This window comes from Hemiscyllium ocellatum, chromosome 33 (assembly GCF_020745735.1).
Source record: "Hemiscyllium ocellatum isolate sHemOce1 chromosome 33, sHemOce1.pat.X.cur, whole genome shotgun sequence".
Lineage (NCBI taxonomy): Eukaryota > Metazoa > Chordata > Chondrichthyes > Orectolobiformes > Hemiscylliidae > Hemiscyllium > Hemiscyllium ocellatum.
Window position 1 is genome coordinate 2,781,133 of NC_083433.1, and position 24,174 is coordinate 2,805,306.

The window sequence follows — 24,174 nt, forward strand, 5'->3', positions numbered from 1 at the left end:
ATTCCCAGAACCTGTGCTGCTGCAGTCACCCGGGCCATCTTCCAGTTTATATGGAGGTCAAAGATGGACCGGGTCTGAAGGGACTCGCTGTACAAAGATCTGGGCAATAGGGGAAAAAATATACCTAATGCCACCCTCACCCTGATGGCCACCTTTGTGTGTGGCTGCATCAAGCTGTGCGTGGATCCCCGGTTCGCAAACACCAAGTGTCACTACGTACTGAGGTTCTACCTGTACCCGGTGTTGCGAAGGATGGGCCTGGCCTCGCTGCCGCGGAACATTCCGAGTAGTTGGACCATTCCGTATCACCTGTCCTCCATGGAGAAGTTTATGAAGAAAAACACCTTTGACCACAAGTCCATCAGGAAGTGGTCAGCACGTAGTGGCCTCGAGACCCATCGGGAAAAGAGCGGATCCTATCGAGCAGTTCCCTGAGCAGACTGTCAAAGCCATTTGGCAGAATGCCTCATCGCCAGAACTTTCCAACAAGCACCAAGACATGGCTTGGCTGGTGGTGAGAAGGGCTCTGCCTGTGAGATACTTTATGTAAGCCTGGACTCTCAGCCACACCGCATACTGCTCTCAAAGTGGCTGCGGGGGGGACGAGACTGTCACACACCGCCTTCTGGAATGTGCCTACGCAGAAGAAGTCCGCAGAGGAATGCAGTGGTGTTTGTCGAGGTTCATCCCGAGCAGCGCTGTGACGCAGGACTCCGTGCTCTACGGTCTGTTCGCAGGAGCGCCTCATCTTCCGCCTGGGAACCCTCCAACCACAAGGGATGAACTCAGATTTCTCCAGTTTCCTCATTTCCCCTCCCCCCACCTTGTCTCAGTCAGTTCCCTCAACTCAGCACCGCCTTCCTAACCTGCAATCTTCTTCCTGACCTCTCCGCCCCCACCCCACTCCGGCCTATCACCCTCACCTTGACCTCCTTCCACCTATCACATCTCCATCGCCCCTCCCCCAAGTCCCTCCTCCCTACCTTTTATCTTAGCCTGCTTGGCACACTCTCCTCATTCCTGATGAAGGGCTTATGCCTGAAACGTCAAATTTCCTATTCCTTGGATGCTGCCTGACCTGCTGTGCTTTAACCAGCAACACATTTTCAACTGAACATCAACTGCGCCTGGAGGATCATCAACTCGGTGAAGGACGCTCTCTGGGCAGTCCGAAACCTGTTGATCTTCCAGCTGAAGGAGTTGACCCCAACTGAGTGTTGCAGACTGGCACATTCCAAGGTCCAGGACTACGTGTTGAGGGACGCGCTGAAGCTTGGGGCAGCTCCCGCCAAGGCGCGATGGGGAAAGACCACCGTGTAACATCTGCCTGCCTAACGAAGAGCAGCGGGCCCACGCAGTCATTTGGGCTCTGCTGACACCTCAGCTAAATATATGGACATATGATTAATAAATGTACAGATCTGTATATAAAAATGATAAATTCTGATCTCTGTATGTAAATGTTTACTTATGTATGGCGTGTAAAAAGTGAGGTCTGCAGATGCTGGAGATCAGAGCTGAAAATGTGTTGCTGGTTAAAGCGCAGCAGGTTAGGCAGCATCCAAGGAACAGGAAATTCGATGTTTCGGGCCAGAGCCCTTCATCAGGAATTATGTATGGCGTGACCAACTGTACAGACCATCAAATTATTTTATGAATAAAGTATATTTTTGAAATTAAAAATCAAAAATAGAAATTGCTGGAAAAAACCAGCAAGTCTGGCAGTTTCTTTGGAGAGAAATCAGAGTTAACTCTGGGCTCTTCCGGTGACTTCCACACCTTAAGTTATCAGACCCTCCTGATGTCTCAACTACCTGTAAATAGAACCTTACTTAATTAATAAATGCCTTTGGATTTGCCATAACTATCAAGAATGTCTAACCCAGTGTTCTTTTTTATCTCCAAACAGAAAAACTATACAGATCTGAACTGCTTTAGTAACTGTTGATGGACATAAAGTTTTTTTTATGGATTGCAGAAACTGTAGATGGGAGCATTGCTCCGTCTCAGTTGCAGGGAAACACCTAGTCATTTGGCATTAGGTACTCTTGGCTTTGCCCATGGTCAGGCCTATTCTCCAAGCCTAATCCTCTGCAGTCATGCGAGATCTCCACTTCATGTGGAGATCAAAGATGGACCACACCAGCAGGGATTCCATGTACAAAGCACTTGTTCATCGCTGAGGCATTGCTGTTCACAATGTAGTCTCCTGTACTTTGGGAAGATGAAATGCAGACTGGATGATTCCTTTCCCGGACACATTCTACTATCAACATATTATTGTATGTGGGACCTGGCTAGGCACAAATTGGTTCCCACAATTTCTACATAACAACTGTGATGACACTTTGCAATTACTTCATTATCTGTGAAGGGCTTTGAGAAGCTTGGTGGCAATGGAGGCGAAATACTTTTTCTGACATCAAAGGCAGTCACTCTCACCTCATTTCTGAAATTCTGTTCTTTCGGGCACCAGGAATAATTTAATTGCTCTTCATTGAGAAAGTGACATCTCAGAGAATAGATGGTTCAACTTCTCATCTGAAAGCAATATCTTTATCAGAGCAATGGGCCTTCAGTGAGTTTCACTCTGAGTTTCAGCTCTGTTTTTTTCATGCTTACAACCAGCAGAGGGCCTTGAATCTAGAGGCAAGATAAGCCCTGACCTTTTAAGACAGAATTAGACAAAGTGTAACATTAAAAAACCCTGACACATTTGAAGTTAATGGAATTCATGGAGGCAATCTCTCCAATGCTTGGAGTCAAACTAGATCAAAAGGAACTGGAATTAATTATTTAAGGTCAATCTCCTCAGGTTCATGACATTGCTGGAGTTCCTCAGGATAGTGTCCTGAGCCCTCAGATGTTCAGCTACTTCATCAATGACCTTCATTCCAATTTAAAATCAGAAGTGGGAAAATTCACTGACATTTGCACAGTTTTCAATATTATTCATGCATGCAGTAAGACCTGGAAAATACTCAGGCTTGGGCTGATAACTGGCAAGCAACACTCTCTGTGTATGTTTTTCCACTGTGTGAGCTGCAAGGTTTGTGTGTGGCAATGGCTTCTGAAAGCAGAAGCTATTCATCAGCACGTAGGTCAATGTGCACAGAGGTTCCCAGTGGCTGCATGGTCTAGAAGGAACAAAATCAGAAGTTGCTGGAAAAGCTCAGCAGGTCTGACAGCATCATGAAGAGAAATCAGTGTTAACATTTCAGGTCTGGTGACCCTTCTTCAAAAATGTTAACTTGATTTCTCTGCACAGATGCTGCCAGACCTGCTGAGCTTTTCCAGCAACTTTGGTTTTTGTTTGTGATTTACAGCATCTGCAGTTCTTTTGGTTTTTATTTGGCCTATAAGGAACATTGGTTGCCAGTAAAATTCTCACTTTACAAGGGTCAGGCAATCACTGTCTCTACTAAAAGACAATCTAACTATTACCCCTTGAAATGCATTGGCATTACCATTGCTGAATCCACCATCATCAACATTTTGTGGCTGTAACAGTACATTAGGGCTAAGAATTATCTCTTGATTCCCCAAGATTTGCTATCTACAAAGCATAAGTCAGAAATGTGAACATAGGAGGTTTCAATAATATGAAAGAGGCTTGACACTATTCCTGAAGAAGGGCTTATGCCCGAAACGTCAATTCTCCTGTTCCTTTGATGCTGCCTGACCTGCTGCGCTTTTCCAACAACACATTTTTAAGCTTTGACACCATTAAAGACAATCAGCCTGCAGTAATTCACCTTAGACATCCATTGAGTATATTCAAGATTGAGATAGAAATATTTTTAATCGGTCATGGAATCAAGCGTTAAAAGGCAGAAAAGTGGACTTGAAGGCCTGTTAAATCAGACTTGATCTCATTGAATGTCAAAGCAAAATTGAGCCAAATGGCCTACTGCTGTTGCAATGTCTTATGGTATTAAGGTGACTTCAACATCATCTTTTAAATCCAGAATTTCTCCCATCTGGAAGGACAAGGGCAGCAGATACATGGGAATGAGTACTGGTGGCTCAGTGCCTAGCACTACTGCCTCACAGGGACCTGGGTTCAATTCCATCCTCGGGCCGACTGTGTGGAGTTTGTACATTCTCCCACAATCTTTGGACTGTGAGAGGAAACTGGAGCACCTCGAGAGTTTCCTTCGGGTGCTCCAGTTTCCTCCCACAGTCCAAAGATGTTCAAGTTAAGTGGATTGGCTATGGGATAAGCAAGGTTACAGGGATAAGATAGGGGAGTGGTTCTGGGTGGGATGCTGTTTGGAGGGTCATTAAGGACTTGCTGGGCCACATAGCGTGCTTCCAAACCTTAGGGATTCTATGATTCTACATTACCCCAAAAACAACTCCCATCTGACGTGAAAGTTTACTACTGTTCATTCATTTCATGTTGCTAGGTCAAACTCCTTGCCCTCGTTCCTGATGAAGGGCGTTTGCCCAAAAACATCGATTTTCCTGATGCTGCCTGACCTGCTGCGCTTTTTCAGCACCACTCTAATCTTGATACTGAAATCCTAGTCCGTTCCCCCCAACAACATTATGGATGCCCCTATGCCACATGGGCTGCACTGCTTGAAGAAAGAAGCACACCGCCATCTTCCCGAGGATAATTTTGCGGATTTGTAGGTGAGATGGGTCAACCATGAGCAATACAGGGATAGGGTGGGTCTGGGTGGGATATATGTTCTTTGGAGGGTCAGTGCAGAGTCGATAGGCCGAATGGCCTGCTTCCATACTGTAGGGATTCTATGAACTTGGGGTGATAGGGTTAGGTCAACTCTCCTGCTCCTCGGATACTGCCTGGAGTGCTTCTTCCATCTTCACACTTTATGGACTCTGACTCTCCGCCATCTGCAGTGCTCACTATCTCCCTATGAATTTGGGGTGAGCAACATAAGGCAGTAATGGCAATGTCCTGTGAGCAGGTGAAAGATATATAAATGTATGTTGTTGTTATTGTTGCAATAGATTTCAAACGTGTTTCATCAGAAAGGGAAACTCCCCCAATTGTATTGCATGTGTTTATGGAGAAGAGACAAAGGTGTATCTGATGTTTATGTTGGCTTTGCTCCTTGTTGCAGTCCAGTTGCATCAGGCATGAACCCAGCAACAAGAGCACGGTCGCCCATTGGCTGGGAGCTCTGAATGACGTGTGGCCTAGTCTTCTATTGGTTGAGAGCGGGTCCAGCCGTGAGGCCACGTGATCTCACCAGGTTCCCCCACTTCAAGCGCGGTCCGCTACGATTGGTCCGGGTGCACGTCCATCATGCGCCCCCCGCGTTGCCATTGGATAGATTTTGTAGAGCCAGCCCTTCCAGGGCCCGCCCCCAGCGCGGCAAGTTTGTCCGGACGGTCCGCGAGCGATTTAATTCAAATCGATAATGCGGAGAGAAAGGAACAATATAGATTTGGGGGCATTTTATTTTTTAAAAAAATAGAACAGTCAGACCCCGTGACGTTGCGGCCTTCGAGCCAGTGATTCCAAACGGCGGCTGGAGGCGGAAAAGACCTTGAAACTGCCGGCTGCGGGAAACTTGAAACTGCTGCTAAAGCCGGACCCGGGGGGGGGGCGGGATTCGTGAAACAGACGGCTGACCGGGGAGACTTAAAACGGCTGACCCAACTGGAAGGGAGGTCCTGAAACTGACAGCTCGGGGGCGAGATTCTTGAAACTGCCCACCCAGGGGGTACTGGTGGAGGGGGGGGGGACTCGAAACTGTCAGATTGTGGGGGTGTCCTTGAAACTGTCAAATTGAAGGGGCTCTCGTGGCGGGGGGTCCTTGAAACTGTCCGATCGAGGGTATTCCCGTGGCGGGGCTCCTTGAAACTGCTTACCTAACGACTGCCGGAGGGGGGGTTTTTTGAAACTGCCGAAGCGGGGATTGTTTTTGTTCCGGCGGATCTTTATTCCCTTTAACGTCTGTTTAAAGGGGCCGGGCTCCTCCTGCTGATAGGCCCCGATCATGTCGGCGCCGGTGGTGGCGCCTGGGCCAGGGCCTGGGGCCGGGCCGGTCGCCGCGATGGCGAAAGGCGCCGCCAGGCGGCCCGCGGCCTCCCCCAACCGCGAGTCCCCGCCGCCGCCGCCGGGCTCGGGGAGCCCGATGCCGCCCGGAGCCGGTGAGCTGGCCAGCATCTTCGCCCCGGAGCTGGACGGGGAGGTCGGCGAGAATGTCAACGGGGAGCTGGAGCCCGACCTGGCCTCCAAGGTAACCGGAGAGGGGGGGGCCGCTCCAACAGTGAGGGGTGGGGGGGGGACCGGCGGGTGAAGTCAGGGTGGTCGGGGCCATGGTGGCAGCTGGGTGTCCCAGGGAGAGCGGCTCAGGGATGGGAGGAGACCGGGGACAACCTGCTGGTGGGTTCACTCTGGGACTGGGGGGAGATGGTGGTGTGGGGGGGGGGAGGTGAGGGACTGAGTGGGTGTTGTGGGGGGGGGTGAGGGACTGAGTGGGTGTTGTGTGGGGGGGGTGAGGGACTGAGTGGGTGTTGTGTGGGGGGGGGTGAGGGACGGAGTGGGTGTTGTGTGGGGGGGGGTGAGGGACGGAGTGGGTGTTGTGTGGGGGGGGGTGAGGGACGGAGTGGGTGTTGTGTGGGGGGGGGTGAGGGACGGAGTGGGTGTTGTGTGGGGGGGGGTGAGGGACGGAGTGGGTGTTGTGTGGGGGGGGGTGAGGGACGGAGTGGGTGTTGTGTGGGGGGGGGTGAGGGACGGAGTGGGTGTTGTGTGGGGGGGGGTGAGGGACGGAGTGGGTGTTGTGTGGGGGGGGGTGAGGGACGGTTGGTGCTGGGGATGTTATGGTATCAAGGGTTCACACCCCTTCATCCAAAAGTGACTGATTAGCCTCAAACTTCTAATAAAAAGGAATTAATCAGATTAAGGTGTTTAGATTCACGCCATTGGGATCGTTTACTTGGTGGAGTTAAAATCTGAAAATTAAGTAGAATTACGGAACACTGGCATTTTTGTGGCATCTTCCACGAATGTGCAATGACCCAATGCATTTTGCAGCTAATGAATAGATCACAATCTGGAAATGCCAGTGTTGTACTGGGGTTACAAAGTTAAAAAATCACACAACACCAAGTTATAGTCCAACAGGTTGATTTGGAAGCACTGTTGGACTATAACTTGGTGTTGTGTGATTTCTTTTTAACAATGAATACATCTAAATTGTTTGGATAAGCGATTTCATGAAATTGTCAATTCACAGATAAAATCAGAATACTTTTTCACGTAGGGAAGTGCAAATGCAGTGTTTAGACATGAGATTTAGAGCTCTTTTTAAAAAATGAAAGCAAAAAATTCAGAAAATCCTCAAATAGTTTAGGCAGCAACTATGAACAGTGAGACAGAGTTTGAAAAGCTTTCAGATATCCAGCATCCACAGTATCTGCTTATGCGGATAAAGTGTTGAGAAATTAGTGGGTAAATACCTGACATACAGGTGATTGAGTGAATAGCAAAACAGGTATGAGAGGCTGGATCGTCTTTTCCTGTTATGTTCATCGGTTTGCTGCATATTGCCTGTGCTGTCCCTTTTTGCAAACTACATGGCATCATCAGGTTTGCAGTGTAGATATAGATTTGATGTGGACTATACACTCAAAGCAAAACTAGCTCATTTTCAAAATGTAATTTTAGTGTGTGTATTTTCTAGTAAAACTGCAGTCCATAGGAACTGAGGTAATTCACTTTGATTGAAGTCATTCATAGCAAGAAGAGAATTGTGCTTATTGTAGACAAATTGCTCAGTGCTTGAGCATCACTGTGCAAATTTCTCTAGGCAGTGTTCTAGGCCTAGCTGCTTAGCCGGTGTCCTTTTCCCTCCATCCTCAGATTATCAAGGTTTGCATAAACATTTGTAGTTTGGCTACCAGTTGTCGTAGTTGTAGGTATGTTTGCCTTCCCAGTTCAGCTACGACATCATAACGTGAGGTGTGGAGATATTCATTAATTCATGTACTGTTCAGTTCCATTTGCAACTCAAATGTAGTAATATTTACACAATGCACTGCAGCAACTTGCCAAGCTCCTTCAACAGCATCTTCCAAACCCACAACATGCACCACTTAGAAGGGTAAGGACAGCAGATGCATGAGAACACCTCACCTGCACTGTCTCCAATCGACACGCCATTAGAACATGGAATTATGTTACTCTTCCTTCAGAATCACTGACTTAAAATCCTGGAACCATGTGCATTATGTCTTTTTTTAATCTGATCTTTTGTGGGATTTGTGCATCATTATCAAGATTGATTTGAATGTGTCCAAACTTACCCACAATTTGTTTGTTTCACACCTTTAAAGTGACATTCCAAAGTGCAAGCCTTTTGTAGATTTCATGTTTTTACAAATAAGTGAGAGAAGAATACGGGGCTGTGATAAATTGCAAGGTGAAATTGGTAACTTGTGTTTACGTATGTAGAGAGAGATTTTATATTTGTGTATTGTGTCTTTCATGTCATCCTGTTGTGTAATATAATGAATTGTTTGTGCAGTGATTAGGATGTTGTAAACAAAGCTGTTCTCTTTGTACTGATTTAAGATGTGCATGTAGTCACCACTTTCAAAAGAAAATGCCATGTTTACAATTTAGGTTTAACCCTTCGTCAGAAGTAGTGATGGTTACACTCCAAATAACGACTTCTTTGTGCATACCAAAGCTTTGTTTTTCTGATTGTCAAGGTTTGCTGATTTGTTCTTTTGTCAATGTGAGAGCACACAATTGTCATCAGCTGGATTGTTGATTCCAAGTGGCTTTTTAACAGAAAAGTACTCAACTCCCACCTCGTGATCAGCTCCTTGGTTTAGTTAAGGCAGCACTTTGTAAAGTCTGGCATTAAATTAATTTCCATGTCTGACCATTGGCAGGAAAGTCTGGCTGGTTTAAGCCTGACTTTAACAAGTGTCTTCAGGCCACCTTAAAATTTCCACTGAACCCATTTCTCCTTTTTCTGCTTTAGTTTGTGTTGGTGAGTCCAAGTTTGGAGCAGTATGACTGCCTGCTGAAACAGTTGCGTGAGCGAATGGATGAGGGTTGTGGGGAGACCATCTATGTAATTGGACAAGGATCAGGTAAAGTCTGTTTCTGGGTAAATGCAGTATTTGTCATCAATTTTAATATCCTTTACTAGTAACTTGTTCCATTTAATGTCCTTTATGTGCAAATATTTCCCTTCCTGCTCTCCTACTTTGTAAGTTGTCCCCACCTGGCATTAGCACAGTGAATGTGGTCAGCTCATCCTGTGCAGTTTATAGTCCAGAATAAAAATAACTGGGTAATGAGACACATGCATTTTAATCCTTATGATCTCTTTATTCCAGATGGCAAGAAGTATGGTCTAAATGATGAGGATATTGAAGCATCTGTAGCGACTGTCAAAAGTTTAGCTGAGCAGATCTATTCTGATCTGATCCTCCTCCGAGAACGGCAGGAGGCAGGAGGAAAGGTAGCCGATTACCTGGTGCGGAAGCGAGTTGGAGAGAATGACTTTTTGGAGGTCAGGTGAGGCATTAGAAGTATCACATTGTTAAATAAAACAAACCTGAAAATGTTCATAGCGTTCAACCTGTAGAGGAGTGGGGAATCCTCAATGCCTTGTATTTGTTGAGACTGTGAGGAAAGTGAGTGCTTCTTTCATGAAGACTGAGTTTCTTGCCAGTCAGTTACCTCCTTGTATCTTGACCCATTGATCAGTCTTTGTGTCCATATTTAATGCCCTACTTTATGTTGTACAACAGCTACAATTCCTAATTGCATCAACTGAAGTGAAGGATTAGATGGTCACTTGAGCGCGCACACAGACACTTTTTCTAACATAGAAGTTTTGTGGCGTCGTATACCTGTAATGCTAGACTCTGTGAATAGGTCTATTTCAAGTAAAGACTGGCTCTGGTTTCTTCCTTCACTGGCTATCGGGAATATAATGAACAAGCTCATGTTAACAATCTTTGTTTTTAATCACTTCCCCTTGTTACCTAGTCCTTTCGGAGGTAAGCATTAACACCCAGTGTTACCCTGGTGCATTCAAAACAGAGTTAAATGGAATCTGCAGTTGGTATTTATTGAGTTGTGATGAATATTTCATAAACTGAGTCTAATTGTTTTTTGCCAAATTCTCTGATAGCAGAGTTGGGAGGCTTCTGGTTGCAGATGATTGCAGCAGTGTTTAGTCAGTGGTCCCTGCCGAATGCTATTCAGTCAAGCTTGTCATGTGTAATGACTGCAGTTAATCACCCTCTTTATTCCTGCAGGGTGGCAGTGGTTGGGAATGTGGATGCTGGTAAGAGCACATTGTTAGGTGTACTAACACATGGTGAACTTGACAACGGACGAGGATTTGCACGGCAGAAACTTTTCCGTCATAAGCACGAGGTTGAATCTGGGCGGACAAGCAGTGTTGGCAATGATATCCTGGGCTTTGACAGCACTGGGGATGTTGTGAATAAACCAGACAGTCATGGCGGTGGATTAGACTGGACCAAAATCTGTGAGAAATCCTCAAAAGTCATCACCTTCATTGACCTGGCAGGACACGAGAAATACTTGAAGACTACAGTGTTTGGAATGACAGGACATCTACCAGACTTCTGTATGTTGATGGTAAGAAGGAAGATATTTTTATACAGCACTTTGTGCTATCTCAGGGCACCTGAAGGGATTTTGCAACTAATGCAAGCCTTTATCTTTCTTGGAATATACTTCTCCTGAGCCCCCTCTCTTTCTTTCACTGTCTTTCCTGCTTGAATGCTTCCCACTGATTTTGGTTTTTCCTTTTGAAGTAGCTGCTTCCTCTTCAGCGAAGTCATATTGGCCCAGGACACTGAGGAGGACCTCACTCTTAGAGCTATGGAAACTTTTAAGTAGCCTTCCAAATAGGAGGCAATCTCTGTTTAATGCCGTGTCCAAGAGAGGACAGCTGTGATAGCACAGCACTATCTGATTATTGCAGTTCTAGTATTGGTCTGGATTTTCTAGAATGGGATTTGAACCCTGACCTTTTTCACCCCCGGGCCTTCTTGCCTGCCTTGTGGCACTGGCTCACTGACATTCAGCACCGAGTGTGCCTGCTATTCCACTGCCGTGCTCCCCTGTGAGACACGATGCTCAGGCATGGGGGAAGCAGTATTTGAACAGGACTTGGTCCTGTCCTTGTCTCTTGTTAACAAGTGCACTCCACCAGCAAGGTTTGTGTCTGGCTGCCTCAATCTACCGAATTCCCCCTGCAGACTGTAGACCAGGGTGTGGGTGTGAAAGCCAGTAACTGTATATAATACTGTGATCTTTTGCTATAAATTGTGTCCTATGATACTACTCCACTAGCTATCTGACGAAGGAGCAGCACTCCGAAAGCTTGTACTTCCACATGAACCTGCTGGATTATAACCTGGTGTTGTGATTTTTAGCTACTGTAGAGCCAGAGTGTTTTATTGAAGAAACGAGGGGTGATGTATGGGAAGGGAGTCTCCCAATAACACCTGATTGAGTGACCTTTTGTTTCCAGCGGTGAGGCAAGTACCCTGCCTCCTATCCATTATGGAGTTGATAGGCAATGTGTACCTCTGAATCAGCTCACGTAGGCAGCAAGTGTAGGCTGAGGGTTTGAACAGTTAGCCTGAGACCGCTATTCAGAAACAAGTGCAAAAGTGCACTTGCACAGGCCACTCACTGAGAAGCTCAATGTTTAAAACCTGTTGCTACCAGTGACTGGTTGATGCTGTTACCTATTCTGGTTACTTCCAGAAAATGCAGCTGGCTTTGGTGTGCTTTTGATAGGCAATGGGAAAAGAATAATAAACCTGGATTTCTACTGAGCCTTTCATAGGCTGTAGCTATCCCAAAACTAACTCGAGCCAATTGCTGCTGTGTTGTAAATCAGCATGTGCTGAAGATTTCTATAAGAGAGAATAGGAATTTTAGTATTCAGTTCTGATTATGAGCTACCTCTTTTTCATTCTGACTGGATGAACTTTGCCTTTCTAAGGTTGGTAGTAATGCTGGAATTGTGGGCATGACCAAAGAGCACCTGGGACTTGCACTGGCTCTCAACGTTCCTGTGTTTGTTGTGGTGACAAAGATAGACATGTGTCCAGCTAATATCTTACAAGGTAAGAGGTGAAGTGCCAAATTGTCAGTGATTTGAAAACACTTGTGGGTTCTCTTTCTAGCCACCTGTATCAGGTGCTGACAGGTGAAGTTGCTATTTTGTGAGCTGTCCTAGGTGAGGCCACAATGATGCCATTTTGGCCATTAGCATTAATTTGGGTAGGAATTTTCTTGCCCACAGCACAGGTAAACTTAATCAACTGTTACTTTTTTGTTAAAAATATATAAGTCACAATTCACTGCCATTCAGTAACCATTTGAGGTAAAACGCACTCCTTCTTCATTTTGTTCTTTTTCTCCAGTTAAAGAATGCACAACATGTACAAACTATACAATGTCAGTGTTGCAATTTCAGGAGAAGTGACTATCTGTTACTCCGTTTTCCTGTATTGATCTGGATTCCCAATTGGCAAAAATCATCCATTTGGCCCAGCTAGTCTGTTTGTGGTGTTGGCATTCCACAAGAACCATCTCTTATCCCCAACTTGCTCCTTTGTGGCCTTTCCCTCGGGTACCCTTCTAATGCACTTTTAAAAGGAACAATCTAACTCTGGTAGTGAGCTCCACATTCTAATCGACTTGTGAATAAAAATAATTCCTCCTGATGTCTGGATTTGAATGACAGTTCCATTATGGGAAAGCAGACAATCTTCCTTAATATCATCCCTGACCAGCTCTGTTTATTAGTTTAATAGCCTCTTTAGCAGGCCACCTGTTCAGTTTATTTTTCTCGCCCAAACCTGTTCAGTCCCTCCTGGATGCTCGAGTTCTCTGCTCTGGTAGTGTCCTTGTAAATTTTCTTTTACATTTTCTCCAGTCTGTCTGTATCCTTTGTCAATGGTACATATGATTAGTGCCAAATGTGCTGGAGTGACATCATCAATTGTTAACAAGAAAGTTCATTACAATGAAAAGTGATTAAATTCTTAGCACCTTGCTCTAACATGAGGAATATCTTGGTGAATGTGAAGACCGGTCAGCTGGTGTGACAAGGCAGAAGCAAAACCTTAAAGTGGGAACCTTTTAGTGCAGGTTTCTGAGGGCAGGAAGTAGTGACACAGGCTGGACAGTAGAACTCTCTGGTTGTGGGGTGGCTGTACAGTGCTCCAGTTCATTACTTTTGATAAACTGTCCAATGGCTGATGGGTTTATTTGTTTGTCTTTATTGATCAGAAACACTGAAATTGCTGCAGAGGCTGCTGAAGTCTCCAGGCTGCAGGAAGATCCCCGTCCTGGTCCAAAACAAGGATGATGTGATTGTTACGGCATCAAACTTCAGCTCTGAAAGGTAACGGGCTTCACACTCCCCGTTAAAATACAGCATTTTTTTGATATCTTTCCACCTTTCTGGCCGCCGTATAGTTTCTGCCGTTCCCGCAGTTAGCATCGTCGAGTTGCATGATTGGGTTGGGCAGCATTGTCAACTCCAATTCTTTCGTAGAATTGTTACAGTATGGAAAACTCCATTCGATGTGTAATGTCTGTGCTGGCTGTGTGCAAGAGGAACTGCTTCCCTTTGTAGGCACCTACCTAGTCCAAGGCACTTTTTTTGTCCACTAGGCCAGCATGTATGCTTCAAGCAATCACAGGAGCTAAGGTATTGTGTTTTTTGTAATCCTTTCCTCATTCTATAACGAGTCAGTGTCCTCGCTGCTGCCCTAAACTCAGTGACTGTGCTGAGGCTCCCACAAAGCATTTGATAACAAAGTGAAATGGGGCATGCTTCCCTTGGGTAGCTTTTTGATGTGAGACGAGAAACTTGGGGAGTTTAATTACAGCAGGATAAACAGTGGAGGGATTCACGCAGGTGTTTGTAACTGATTTGGAGGAAGATCAGGTTTTTTCATTCATTTGTGGATGTGAATATCTCTGTCTGGAGCCAGCATCTGTTGACCATACTCTACTTCCCCTTGAGAGTGGTGATGTGCTTTGAGGATTCACGAACACTGAACCACTCAGGAGGTATTCTGCACCCTGACCAATTAACCCCTTCCCCGGCAACATTTTTGGAGAAAACGTTTCATTTTCAGATGAATTTTAAAAATTTTTTTATAGTATTTTTAATGCTTGCACACTCATCTGGTGTATCCAAGCTTCTAATAGAAGGTTCATACTCCATTGTCATCTTCTGAGCTCGACATCTGGGTATAATTTGTAAAAAACAGAAAAAAACGAATGACAGTGTGTGCCCAAAAGCGGTGCATCGACGCTTCTTGCAATGTCTAAGGTGGCAGAGACACAGCTACCAGACGTAGGAGTCACCAAGTATACTCGTTTCTAGCTGAGAAGGGCCCAGAAATGCCGAGAATTGACTTATAAACTCGTCTGTGGCTGTTTTTGAAATTATATGTTTTGGACGAGTTTACTCGTCGCACTCTGAAAAAGATACATTGGGTGAGGACAAGTGAACGCGTCTTTGCCGGGTAAGGGGTTAACTCCCCAAAAGCTGCCTGCCCAGTGTCCCTGGTGTTTGTCCTTGATGAGGCAAGACTGTCAAATGTGAGTGTGTGTCTCCTTATAACTGAGTCCTTATGTTTTCCTTTGTCTCAGGATGTGCCCAATTTTCCAGATCTCTAACGTCACTGGGGAGAACCTCGAACTGCTGAAGATGTTTTTGAACTTGCTGTCACCAAGGACAAGTTTCAAGGAGGATGAGCCGGCAGAGTTTCAGATTGACGACACGTATTCTGTCCCGGTGAGATCTTATATAATGGGGACTGGGTGCAACTAAACGGCCTCTGTATTAATTCCAACTATTAAGCTTGCAGAGGAGTTCCACGTTTTGGTCCTCCATTATTACATCAGTCATTTGTTCAATTCCTTTTAAAGTAGTAACATGACTCTGATTAAGGCCACCTGGAAGGAAGTATACTTTAAGGAGCCTTTTGAAGGAAGTCTGGGAAGATTAGAACTGGAACTTGGGTCTAGATAGCTGAAGACCCGGCCAATAAGAGAGTCAGTTTAAATAGTCATCTGTGAGAATCAAACGTGAGTGAATTGCACCATACTGATTACTGCCCGTTTCTTCTGAATTCTTGATTAGATTTATTAGTGACTGTTTGTTTATGAGCTGTAGTTTTGGACGTGCATGCAAATGGAAACACTACCACTAACTTGTCCATTCAAACCTAACTGACAAAGTTCAAGGACTAATCTGGGATTCTCTGACCTGTCTGAATCATAGAATAGTTACGGTGCAGAAGGGAGCCATTTTGTGTGTGTGTGTGCTGGCTGTCTGCAAGAACAATTCCGCTAGTGCCTTTGTCCTGCAGCCTATTTTTTTAAAAGAAATTTCCTTCCCTAAAGGACATTGATGAACCAGATGGGTCTTTACAACAAATCAAATCGCTAATAGTCTCTGTGACGGTGGCTTTGTTTTAATTCTAGTCCTTTTGCACAGCTGCATTGGTGGGATTTAAATCCATTAAACTCAACGTCTCTTATCAGTCCAGAGACTTTTTATCATTACATCGCAAACACTGCCCTGTTTGCATGCCTCAACTTACTGGACAAACAAGTGTGTGACGTGGTGGGAAGTCATCTCGTTCTGGATGCTGGTAAACAAAGTAATGCAGCAATCCATGTCGTTCAGATAATAATGTTAAACCACAGCTCAGTGTGAGTAAATAAGAGATCATAACATCATTCAAAAGGGAAGACTGGTGTTTCAAATCAGCAGGAACTGGGAATGTTAATTCATCATTATTGTGGAATCTTTATGCACAAATTACTGTTGCCTATTTGACAACAGTTTAGGCTTCAATAGGAACACATTGTGTTTGGAACATTCTGAGGATAAGTGCTTTATGAATGCAACCAAACTGTGTTTTGTACACATACAAGATTTCCTTGCATCCATGGGTAGACCAAATATAAACCAGTTCTAATTAAAATTGGCAGAATTCTCACTTGTTTTCATGCATAAAAAGCAAGAATATGGATTTTGATTGTTGAAGTTTATTTGATTCCAGCTGGATAAACCACAATCTCTTCCTGTTTCACTATTCTCCAGGGCGTTGGGACAGTGGTATCTGGAACAACGCTAAGAGGTTTGATCCGTTTGAATGACACATTACTTCTAGGACCTGACCCACTGGGGAACTTCATGCCCATCGCGGTGAAATCAATCCACAGGAAACGAATGCCAGTCCGGGAAGTACGAGGTGGCCAAACGGCATCCTTCGCTCTGAAGAAAGTAAAAAAACACACTTTTTTTTCTCTCTCTCTCTCTCTCCTCTGGTTACTGTTTGCTGTTAATGTTCTGTCTTGTCCCTCCAGAAATTATTCATGTAATCAGATCAAATGCCCATTTTCTCAATAGTATACAGTTACCAGTTACAAGCAGCACCATACAACTCCTTTTTTAAATAAAAATTACAAAAGTCTAGAGATTTTACAACACAAATAGGTCATTCAGCTGAACTGATGCATGGTCATGTTAGTGCTCTATGTGAGCCTCTTCTCTTGCTCTCCCTCCTGATGATTGAGCTGACATTACCTGCTTGGTTAGTTTCCTTGCCTTTTCCTTTTGTAGCTATTTGCACATTTCTCACCGATTCCTCTGGGGAAAAACTTTTTTTCCTGAATTCCTGATTGAATTCATCAGTGACTATCTTTTTAGAAGTTAGCTGTCATTTTGGATTCTTTACCCCGTCAAACCTCCTTTCAAAATTTTAAAGATTCCTCTTAAATCACCACTTGGCCAGCGGCTCTCTCCTCTATAAGAGGAGACAGATCAAAGGGATCACTTCCCGACAGCCATAACCTCTCAGTTATGGTATCTGTTTATGAATAGTTAGATCATGATATTGACCAATATGGTCCTGAGGGTCAACCCTTATTGCTAGCCCTGGACTCAAAGGATGGGTTGGCCAGGGCAACCATTTCTGGTTTGGTTTAATAAAACGTCCAAAGGAGAAACTTTGCCAAAGGGAAAACTTAAATGAGGAAGATACATCATCCACAAAGGACCGTTTGAGTCACCCACATTGCTCTTGATGTCTTATATAGGCCAGACCAGGTACAAACAGGAGATTTTCTTAGCAAAAGAATGTTAGTGATCCAGGTAGGTTTTATAATTATTGTCAGTAGTTCCATGGTCCGCATTGAGCCAGTTTTTATTCTAGTTTTTGTTGAATTCAATTGTCTCCATCAATTCTCAGAACTAATGTTAAGGTGTCCAGTACACTTGTTTTCATTGCTCAGATCTTTGAGTATAGGAATTGGGATGTCATGTTGAGGCTGTAAAGGATTTAGTGAGACCTCCTCTGGAGTACTCTGTCCAGTTCTGGTCACCCAGTTATAGTAAGGATGTTATTAAGATGGAGAGTTCAGAAGAGATGTTGCTGGGAATGGAGGGTTTTGAGTTACAAGATAGGCTGGCACTTGATTTACTGGCGCGCCGGAGGTTGATGGGTGACCTTATAAAGGTTTATAAAATTACGAGGGGCATGGAGAAGGGGAATGGTAAGTGTCTTTTCCCCAGAGTGGGGAATTTCAAGACTAGGTGGCACAATTTTAAGATGAGTGGAGAAAGATGTTAAAAAAGGCACGAGGGGCAATTATTTTATGTCGCTTGTGTGTGGAGTGAACTGCCAAAGGAAGTGGTGGATGTGAATACAATCACAACATTTAAGAGACATTTTTGGACAAATACATGAATAGGAAAGGTTTGGAGGGACCTGTGCCAAAGTGCAGGCAGTTGGGACTAGTTTAGTTTTGGGATTATGCTTGGAGTGGACTAGTGAGACGGAAGGATCTTTCCGTGCTGGTACGATTGTCCTGGATTGCTAGTCCAGTGACATTACCGCTGGGAGAAAGTGAGGACTGCAGGTGCTGGAGAGTCAGAGTTGAAAAGTGTAGTGCTGGAAAAGCACAGCAGGTCAGGCAGCATCCGAGGAGCAGGAGAGTCGACATGTTGGGCATAAGCCCTTCATCAGGAATTACCACTGTGTCAGCTTGAAGGGCCTAAAACTGAAGAATATTGTGTTACAAAGTGAGGATCAACACATAGGGAAGTTACAAATATTCGCAAGATGTTTAACTGAGTTGCCTAATGAGGCAGGACACAAATCAAAAGGCATTTGGAAGTGAATTTGTAAAGGGGATGGGTGGTTCTGTCTTCCCCCATGTTGCAAGTGGTTCATGGTGTGGATCGGGGTGAACTGCAGTAGTTCAATGTGGTTCACCAGAACCTTCCCCAAGGCAACTAGGGATGGACAATAAATACTGGCCCAGCAAGCAACACCCCATACCTGAAGGAATTTTATTTTTAAAAAATCATAACCTAAAATAAGCCCATCTGTGCAGATAATTCTTGTCTCTATTCTGAGAATATTGAAACGAATGCACTTTGTGCTTTAACAAAATTCCCACTGCTGTCCGAAGATATGGAGCCTAATTCCTCTTTTCCCCACCCCCAGATTAAGCGCTCATCCATCAGAAAGGGAATGGTGATGGTTTCTCCAAAACTTAATCCTCAGGCATCCTGGGAGTTCGAGGGAGAAATTCTTGTATTGCACCATCCAACAACCATCAGCCCTCGCTACCAGGCTATGGGTAAGCCAACTGGAGGTGGAACCTGCTGTGTGCTCAGTGTACTGCTTCTCAGAAATTAACCTTTCTCATCAACTTCCTTTGGTGACTCGGAAAGGGGGGAGGAGTTAATGATCCACAATGAGGGGGGTCACATCAAGCCCACTCCAGAAATGTGACCACATCATCATGCAGGCTGCCATGTCTTGGCGCAGTACTGAAGTTCATTCTTGGGTTTTAGCGAAACACTGAAGTGTGGCCCCGGTTTGTTGTCTTGTGCGCATGTGAAAGATTCTATGGCACTACTTTTGAAGATGATTTTCCTCCGTATTCTGCCTAATATTTAATATCCAGTATCAGTTTTGGAAAAATGATAATCACTGACACTTTGTGGGATCTTGTTTTGTATAAATTGACTGCAGTGTTTCCACAAAACAACTAATGTCTACACTTTAAATAGGATCATCTTGACTGTAAAGTGCTTTGAGGTACTCTGAGGAGGCACGATAGAAATGGCAGCCTTTTTAAAAGAATGTATGGCCTCCTCTCAGCCAACCTGTTGTCAGTTTTATTATGTGCATTCAGTCCAATTGCTCATTTCATTCTTTCTGTCTGATTAGTGCACTGTGGCAGCATTCGTCAGACAGCCACCATTCTGTCCATGAGCAAAGATTGTCTGAGGACAGGAGACAAGGCCACTGTCCATTTCCGCTTCATTAAAACCCCCGAATACCTGCATGCTGATCAGCGCCTTGTCTTCAGAGAGGGCCGGACCAAAGCAGTGGGAACTATAACCAAGGTAAATGTTGGCGGTGGGAAGGGCTGGTTTCAAACCTGCTGGATGATGACCAGGGAGCCTCTGAATACTCCATTTGGACATTTTGGTTGTAAATCAGTCTGGTGGCCTTTTCTGGAACAGGAATAAAGCCCCAAACGTGATGTTTTCTAGGCTGTGAAGAGGCCTTTATCAGCCTCTGGTTTGCAGGCTTGCTCCCAAGGAGATTTACCAAGATGTTGCTGGGTGTGGAGGGTTGGAGTTATAAGGCTGAGACTTTTGTCAGTGGAGCATAAAAAGTTGAGTGATCTTCTAGAGGTATATAAAGTCATGGGGGACTTAGAAATGGCAGGTGGTTTTTCTTTTCCCTTGGATGGGGGATTTCAGGATAGAGGCATGTTTTTAAGGTGAGAGGAGAGAGATTTAAATAAGACACTGGGGGCAATTTCTCTCTTACACAGAGGGTGGTTCATGCATGGAATAAACTTCCAAAGGATGTTTAATAATGTTTAAAGGACATTTGGATAAGTTCATGAATAGGAAAGGTTGGAGTGATATGGGTCAAATGCAGATGGTTGAGACTAGTTTAGTTTGGGATTATGGTCAGCATGGTCTGGTTGGACCGAAGGGTCTGTTTCCGTGCTGTATGACACTCTATTTGTTTGAAGGAAGCTCTTTGGTTCCCTTTTCCTGCCCTAAACCCAAACAGCATCAGTAGGAATAAAAGGCCATTCAGCCTACACTGCCGTTTGATTAGAGGACTGATTTTTACCTTCCTATTTGTATTTATTCTATGTCCCCGAGTGCTGGCTTTTTGCCAGGAAGTGTTCCCGTTTGCCTGGTTAGTGAAGGGCTTTGTGGTTCAAATTAGTGTAGGTTAGATGGGCTTCAGATTAGTTCCACAGGTCGGCGCAACATCGAGGGCCAAAGGGCCAGTACTGCGTTGGAATGTTCTGTTCTGTGTTCTCATTTGTGATTTCCCCTTTTCAAACCATTAGTAACATTTAAACTCCTGCTATAGATTGCCAGTCGAACTCTAACCTTGAAGGAATAGAGGGTGAGTTTGTACAACTTGTCCTCAGTTTAACCCTCTGAACCCCAGTTTGAAGACCTTCCTGATTTGTGACTGGGCACGATTTTCACTAATCAGTAAAAGGGTGCTATCAGTCTCATCCCATACCACACCAGGAACAAAGGTTACCTTCAGTCTCTCATCTCACTCATGGAGCTGAATCAGATGATTGACACATCATTGTGACAGAATTTATTTAATTCAACATTTTGTGTTACTGCAATAATCTTCATTTGAGTTGAAATACTTGACTGGACTAAAATGGGGTGGAAATATTGTATCTGGTTCCTGTAGGTTTGTTATCCCCTGGATGAGTTGCTGGTGTTTGTTGTTTTAAGCATGTTAGGATTTGAGAGAGGAACCTAGATCTCAGGGAACAGGAAGCAGCATTGGATAAACTACTGAGAAATGTCCTAATTGACCAAATGGAGTAGATTATAACTGTTCACCTGGGTTTATTTTGAAAACTAGTTAATCCAGACCACGAACACATCACCATCGAACACCAAACCACTCCAGCTGAAGATGCAGTCAACAAAGAAGGGGGCCTTATTGAAGAAGGAGGAAGTGTCGGCAGCAAGTGGTGCAACTGCCGAGGAGGGTCTGTCTTCGGGACAGGTGCCAGCTCTGTACACACTGAGCCAAACGCAGGTAGGTCAGGGTGCCCTGGAACTCTTTCAGGTCTCATTGCTATATTTTACACTCAGCAGTGATGCAAAACTCCAAGCTGTGCACACTCACTAAAGCCTGTGACATAACACAGTAAAAGTGTCACTGGTGCTGATGCATCCAAAGTTTTTTTGTTGGTGATTGTTGCAGGTTTTGGTCTCTGGCTGTCTTGTCTGCTCATGTTGTCTGTCTCTTTTGCTTTCTCTTGCTGCACGGCTTTCAGATGCCTTCAGAAGAGGATAAACAGAATCCAGATATTAATAAGGAAAACAAGGTAGCTGCATGGATTTGTGTGGTGTTAGCACAATGGTTTGGTCAGACTCCATTGATCGAAAAGCCTGCAGTCAGCTTCCTCCTCAAAGTCAGTGATGCAAAGGGGGGGAATCCATTCCCAGTCTGTGCTGATGTCAGTAAGGTGTTCATGTCCTGCAACTGGCTGTGGAGTTGAGGAAAAACTGCAGCAAAATCAGGCAGGATTCTGATGTTCCCCTCCAGTATATGATAAGGAGAGATTCAGGAGGCCATTCAGCCCATTGTGGCTGTTCTGTACTCTATCAAAGCAGAAGTGTCTTTTGGAAAGGAGGGGAAAGAATGTGAAGCACTTGTTTTTTAAAACAGCGGAATGCTGTATTTGCTAAAAATTTGTAATAAAACCAGTAAATTATAAAAGGTCGAGTCAAAGTTAATTATTCATCTGACATGAATAAAGCTGAGTTGTAACTTATTTGGGGGTAGGCTTATTAGATTTTAAGATTTCAAGCACAGACCTGAGTCAGGAACATGAGATGCTCGACTGGTGATGCTTTGTGACAGAGTCCTGGGTGAGTGTCCAAAGTAAGTGCTCCTATTTGTGTCGGGACAGGGGTGCACAGCTGTTACTAAGTGTGTTTGGCAAAAGTGCTCAGGTGCGGAAGGGGTCTTTAATTTCCTGGTGTCCACTGTCTGCTGGACAAATGAGCTTCATTAAAAGAATTCTTGGTGTTTTAATGAATCTCTGATTTCCAACCAGCCCAAAGGTGGCGGAGGGAGAAGACGCGGAGGCCAGCGACACAAGGTGAAATCACAAGGAGCAGCAGTGACTCCAGCTAGTGGCTACTAGACGCACAACAGGACTACAGTAAGGAGCAACACACAAGGACAAACTCTCTCTCCCTTGCTTTTTTTCCCCCTCCTCCCTATCTCCCTCCCTCTCTGATTATCCTAAAGAATTATGGAAGTATCTGGAGCCAATCAGGAAGTGACATGGACACTGTTCTGTTTTACTTAAAAGCATTTTTTGAATGGGTTTTACATTTTAAACCATTTGAAAATAGTGACTGATGCATTTCAAGCTTGTTAATGTGTCTTTTGAATTTTATGCATATACCATTTTTTAAATATAAAATTAAAAATAATCAAAAGTTTGCTTTGGTTGAGCTGAAAATGTGCAAGATAAATGCAACCAGGCTGTCGTGCGAGCTCTCTCTCAGTATTCAAAGTTATTCCTTCCCTTGTCTTTTAATTGGATTGGGCTGAGCTATTGGTTCATTTGGTCTCTTGCCGATTGCTTGGCTGCGATCTAAATAAACTATAAATTATTGGTTTTATTGATTTTTATTGGTTTGAATTGCCAATGAGGTCAACAAGCTCCAGGTATTACTTTGAGACCCCTATAATCGGTGCTGCATTAAGGTCAATAAATTAAATCTGTTGCTGAGAGAGGATGACAAATCTATTGTCATGTTATGAAAAGAAATCAACTCCCAATTGGTGTTTGGGATCTTGTAGCCATGTTATTGGTTGCAGGAAGTGCAGACACAGCTTTGTCATCCTCATGTCTGTTTTTAAGGATGGTGCAATCTTGCCTTAAACCTGTTCTGTAGCAAAGTGAGTAAAGCTGGGGGACGTCCATAAAAGCTTTTTTGAGACTGCTGTGCCCTAAATCCTTTTGAATGCGTTCCCTGTTCAAACATTTTTAATGTCTGTCCTGATGTTATTTAGAGCTTGTTTAGATGTGAGCATGAACAGGTAAAGCTGGTATGCAAATCTCACCTCATAACTGATCATATCTACATCTGGGACTGGGTTAACATTGCTTGAAATGTGAATTCCACCCCACCCCCCAAACATAATTGACTTTTATGTTGGTTGGATGAGTTGAGCGACCATCTTGTTCAGGAGAATAAATGCCCACTGAACGTCACAGGACCTGGTCCTAGTGTTCATTTGGTTCTCACTTGTCCCCATATCAAACTTGATCCTCCACCCCCCACCTTCCCCCTCCCCATTCTCTCCCTAAAGGACTAGCCCATTAAGCATGTCGCATTAGCTACATCGAATTGTAGCCTGTACAGAAACCTCCCCTTTCAACTTTAAGCATCTTGGCTGTCTCTACCAAAGCAGCTATTGAGAAAATTCAGGGGAAGAAAAGCATGAAGACATTCTACTGCTCCTATATCAGCAGTAGGCCTCTGTAATCCTCTTGTCTGGTGCCAAACTAGGTTGGTCAATTTGAAGAGTAATGGAAGGGTGTGTATTCCTCCTTTCAGGGTATGTGTAACAAGCATCCAGTTGATTAAAGATGCTTTACCTGAAATATTTGCTGCTTTTAGTGATCTTCTGTGCCAAGACAAATGTTTGGTTTTTCTCATAATGTTAATATTTAAATAATTGGCTGTTTTAACATTGTCTACAAGACCCTAGTTGGAAGAATTCATTCTCTCAAACTGTAGACCTGTAATTTTCCTGTTCAAACTCATCTTGTTCAGTGTATTCCATTCTGTCACTAGATGTCAGGCATGTCTGTTGTAAACATGTAACAACTTGCACAAGGGTAAACTTTCCACAGGATTATGTAAAATATACAACAGGCCATTTAGCCCACCCTATAATACTGGTGTGTATGACTTCTTTATTTGGAAGAGGAAGAAAGAGTAGAAATGGAATGGAAAGAGAACACTTTTAAAAGATGTGGGTGATGGTGGAATCAGCCAAGGGTGGAGCACTACTGGTGAAGTCTGTTATACATTA

The 24,174-nt window shown here is 44.3% G+C and overlaps 1 protein-coding gene across 1 annotated transcript; it reads left to right on the plus strand.

Moving 5' to 3' along the window:
- The first annotated feature begins 5,725 nt into the window (after window positions 1–5,725).
- Window positions 5,726–23,740, plus strand: LOC132831373 (GTP-binding protein 1-like). Its single transcript, XM_060849481.1, has 12 exons — window positions 5,726–6,218; window positions 8,973–9,084; window positions 9,334–9,514; window positions 10,264–10,612; window positions 11,994–12,117; window positions 13,289–13,403; window positions 14,666–14,810; window positions 16,128–16,310; window positions 18,538–18,673; window positions 19,270–19,448; window positions 20,968–21,147; window positions 22,175–23,740. Exons 1-12 carry the CDS (start codon window positions 5,976–5,978, stop codon window positions 22,262–22,264), a joined length of 2,037 nt encoding a protein of 678 aa, XP_060705464.1. The 5' UTR covers window positions 5,726–5,975; the 3' UTR covers window positions 22,265–23,740.
- Window positions 23,741–24,174: the final 434 nt, after the last annotated feature.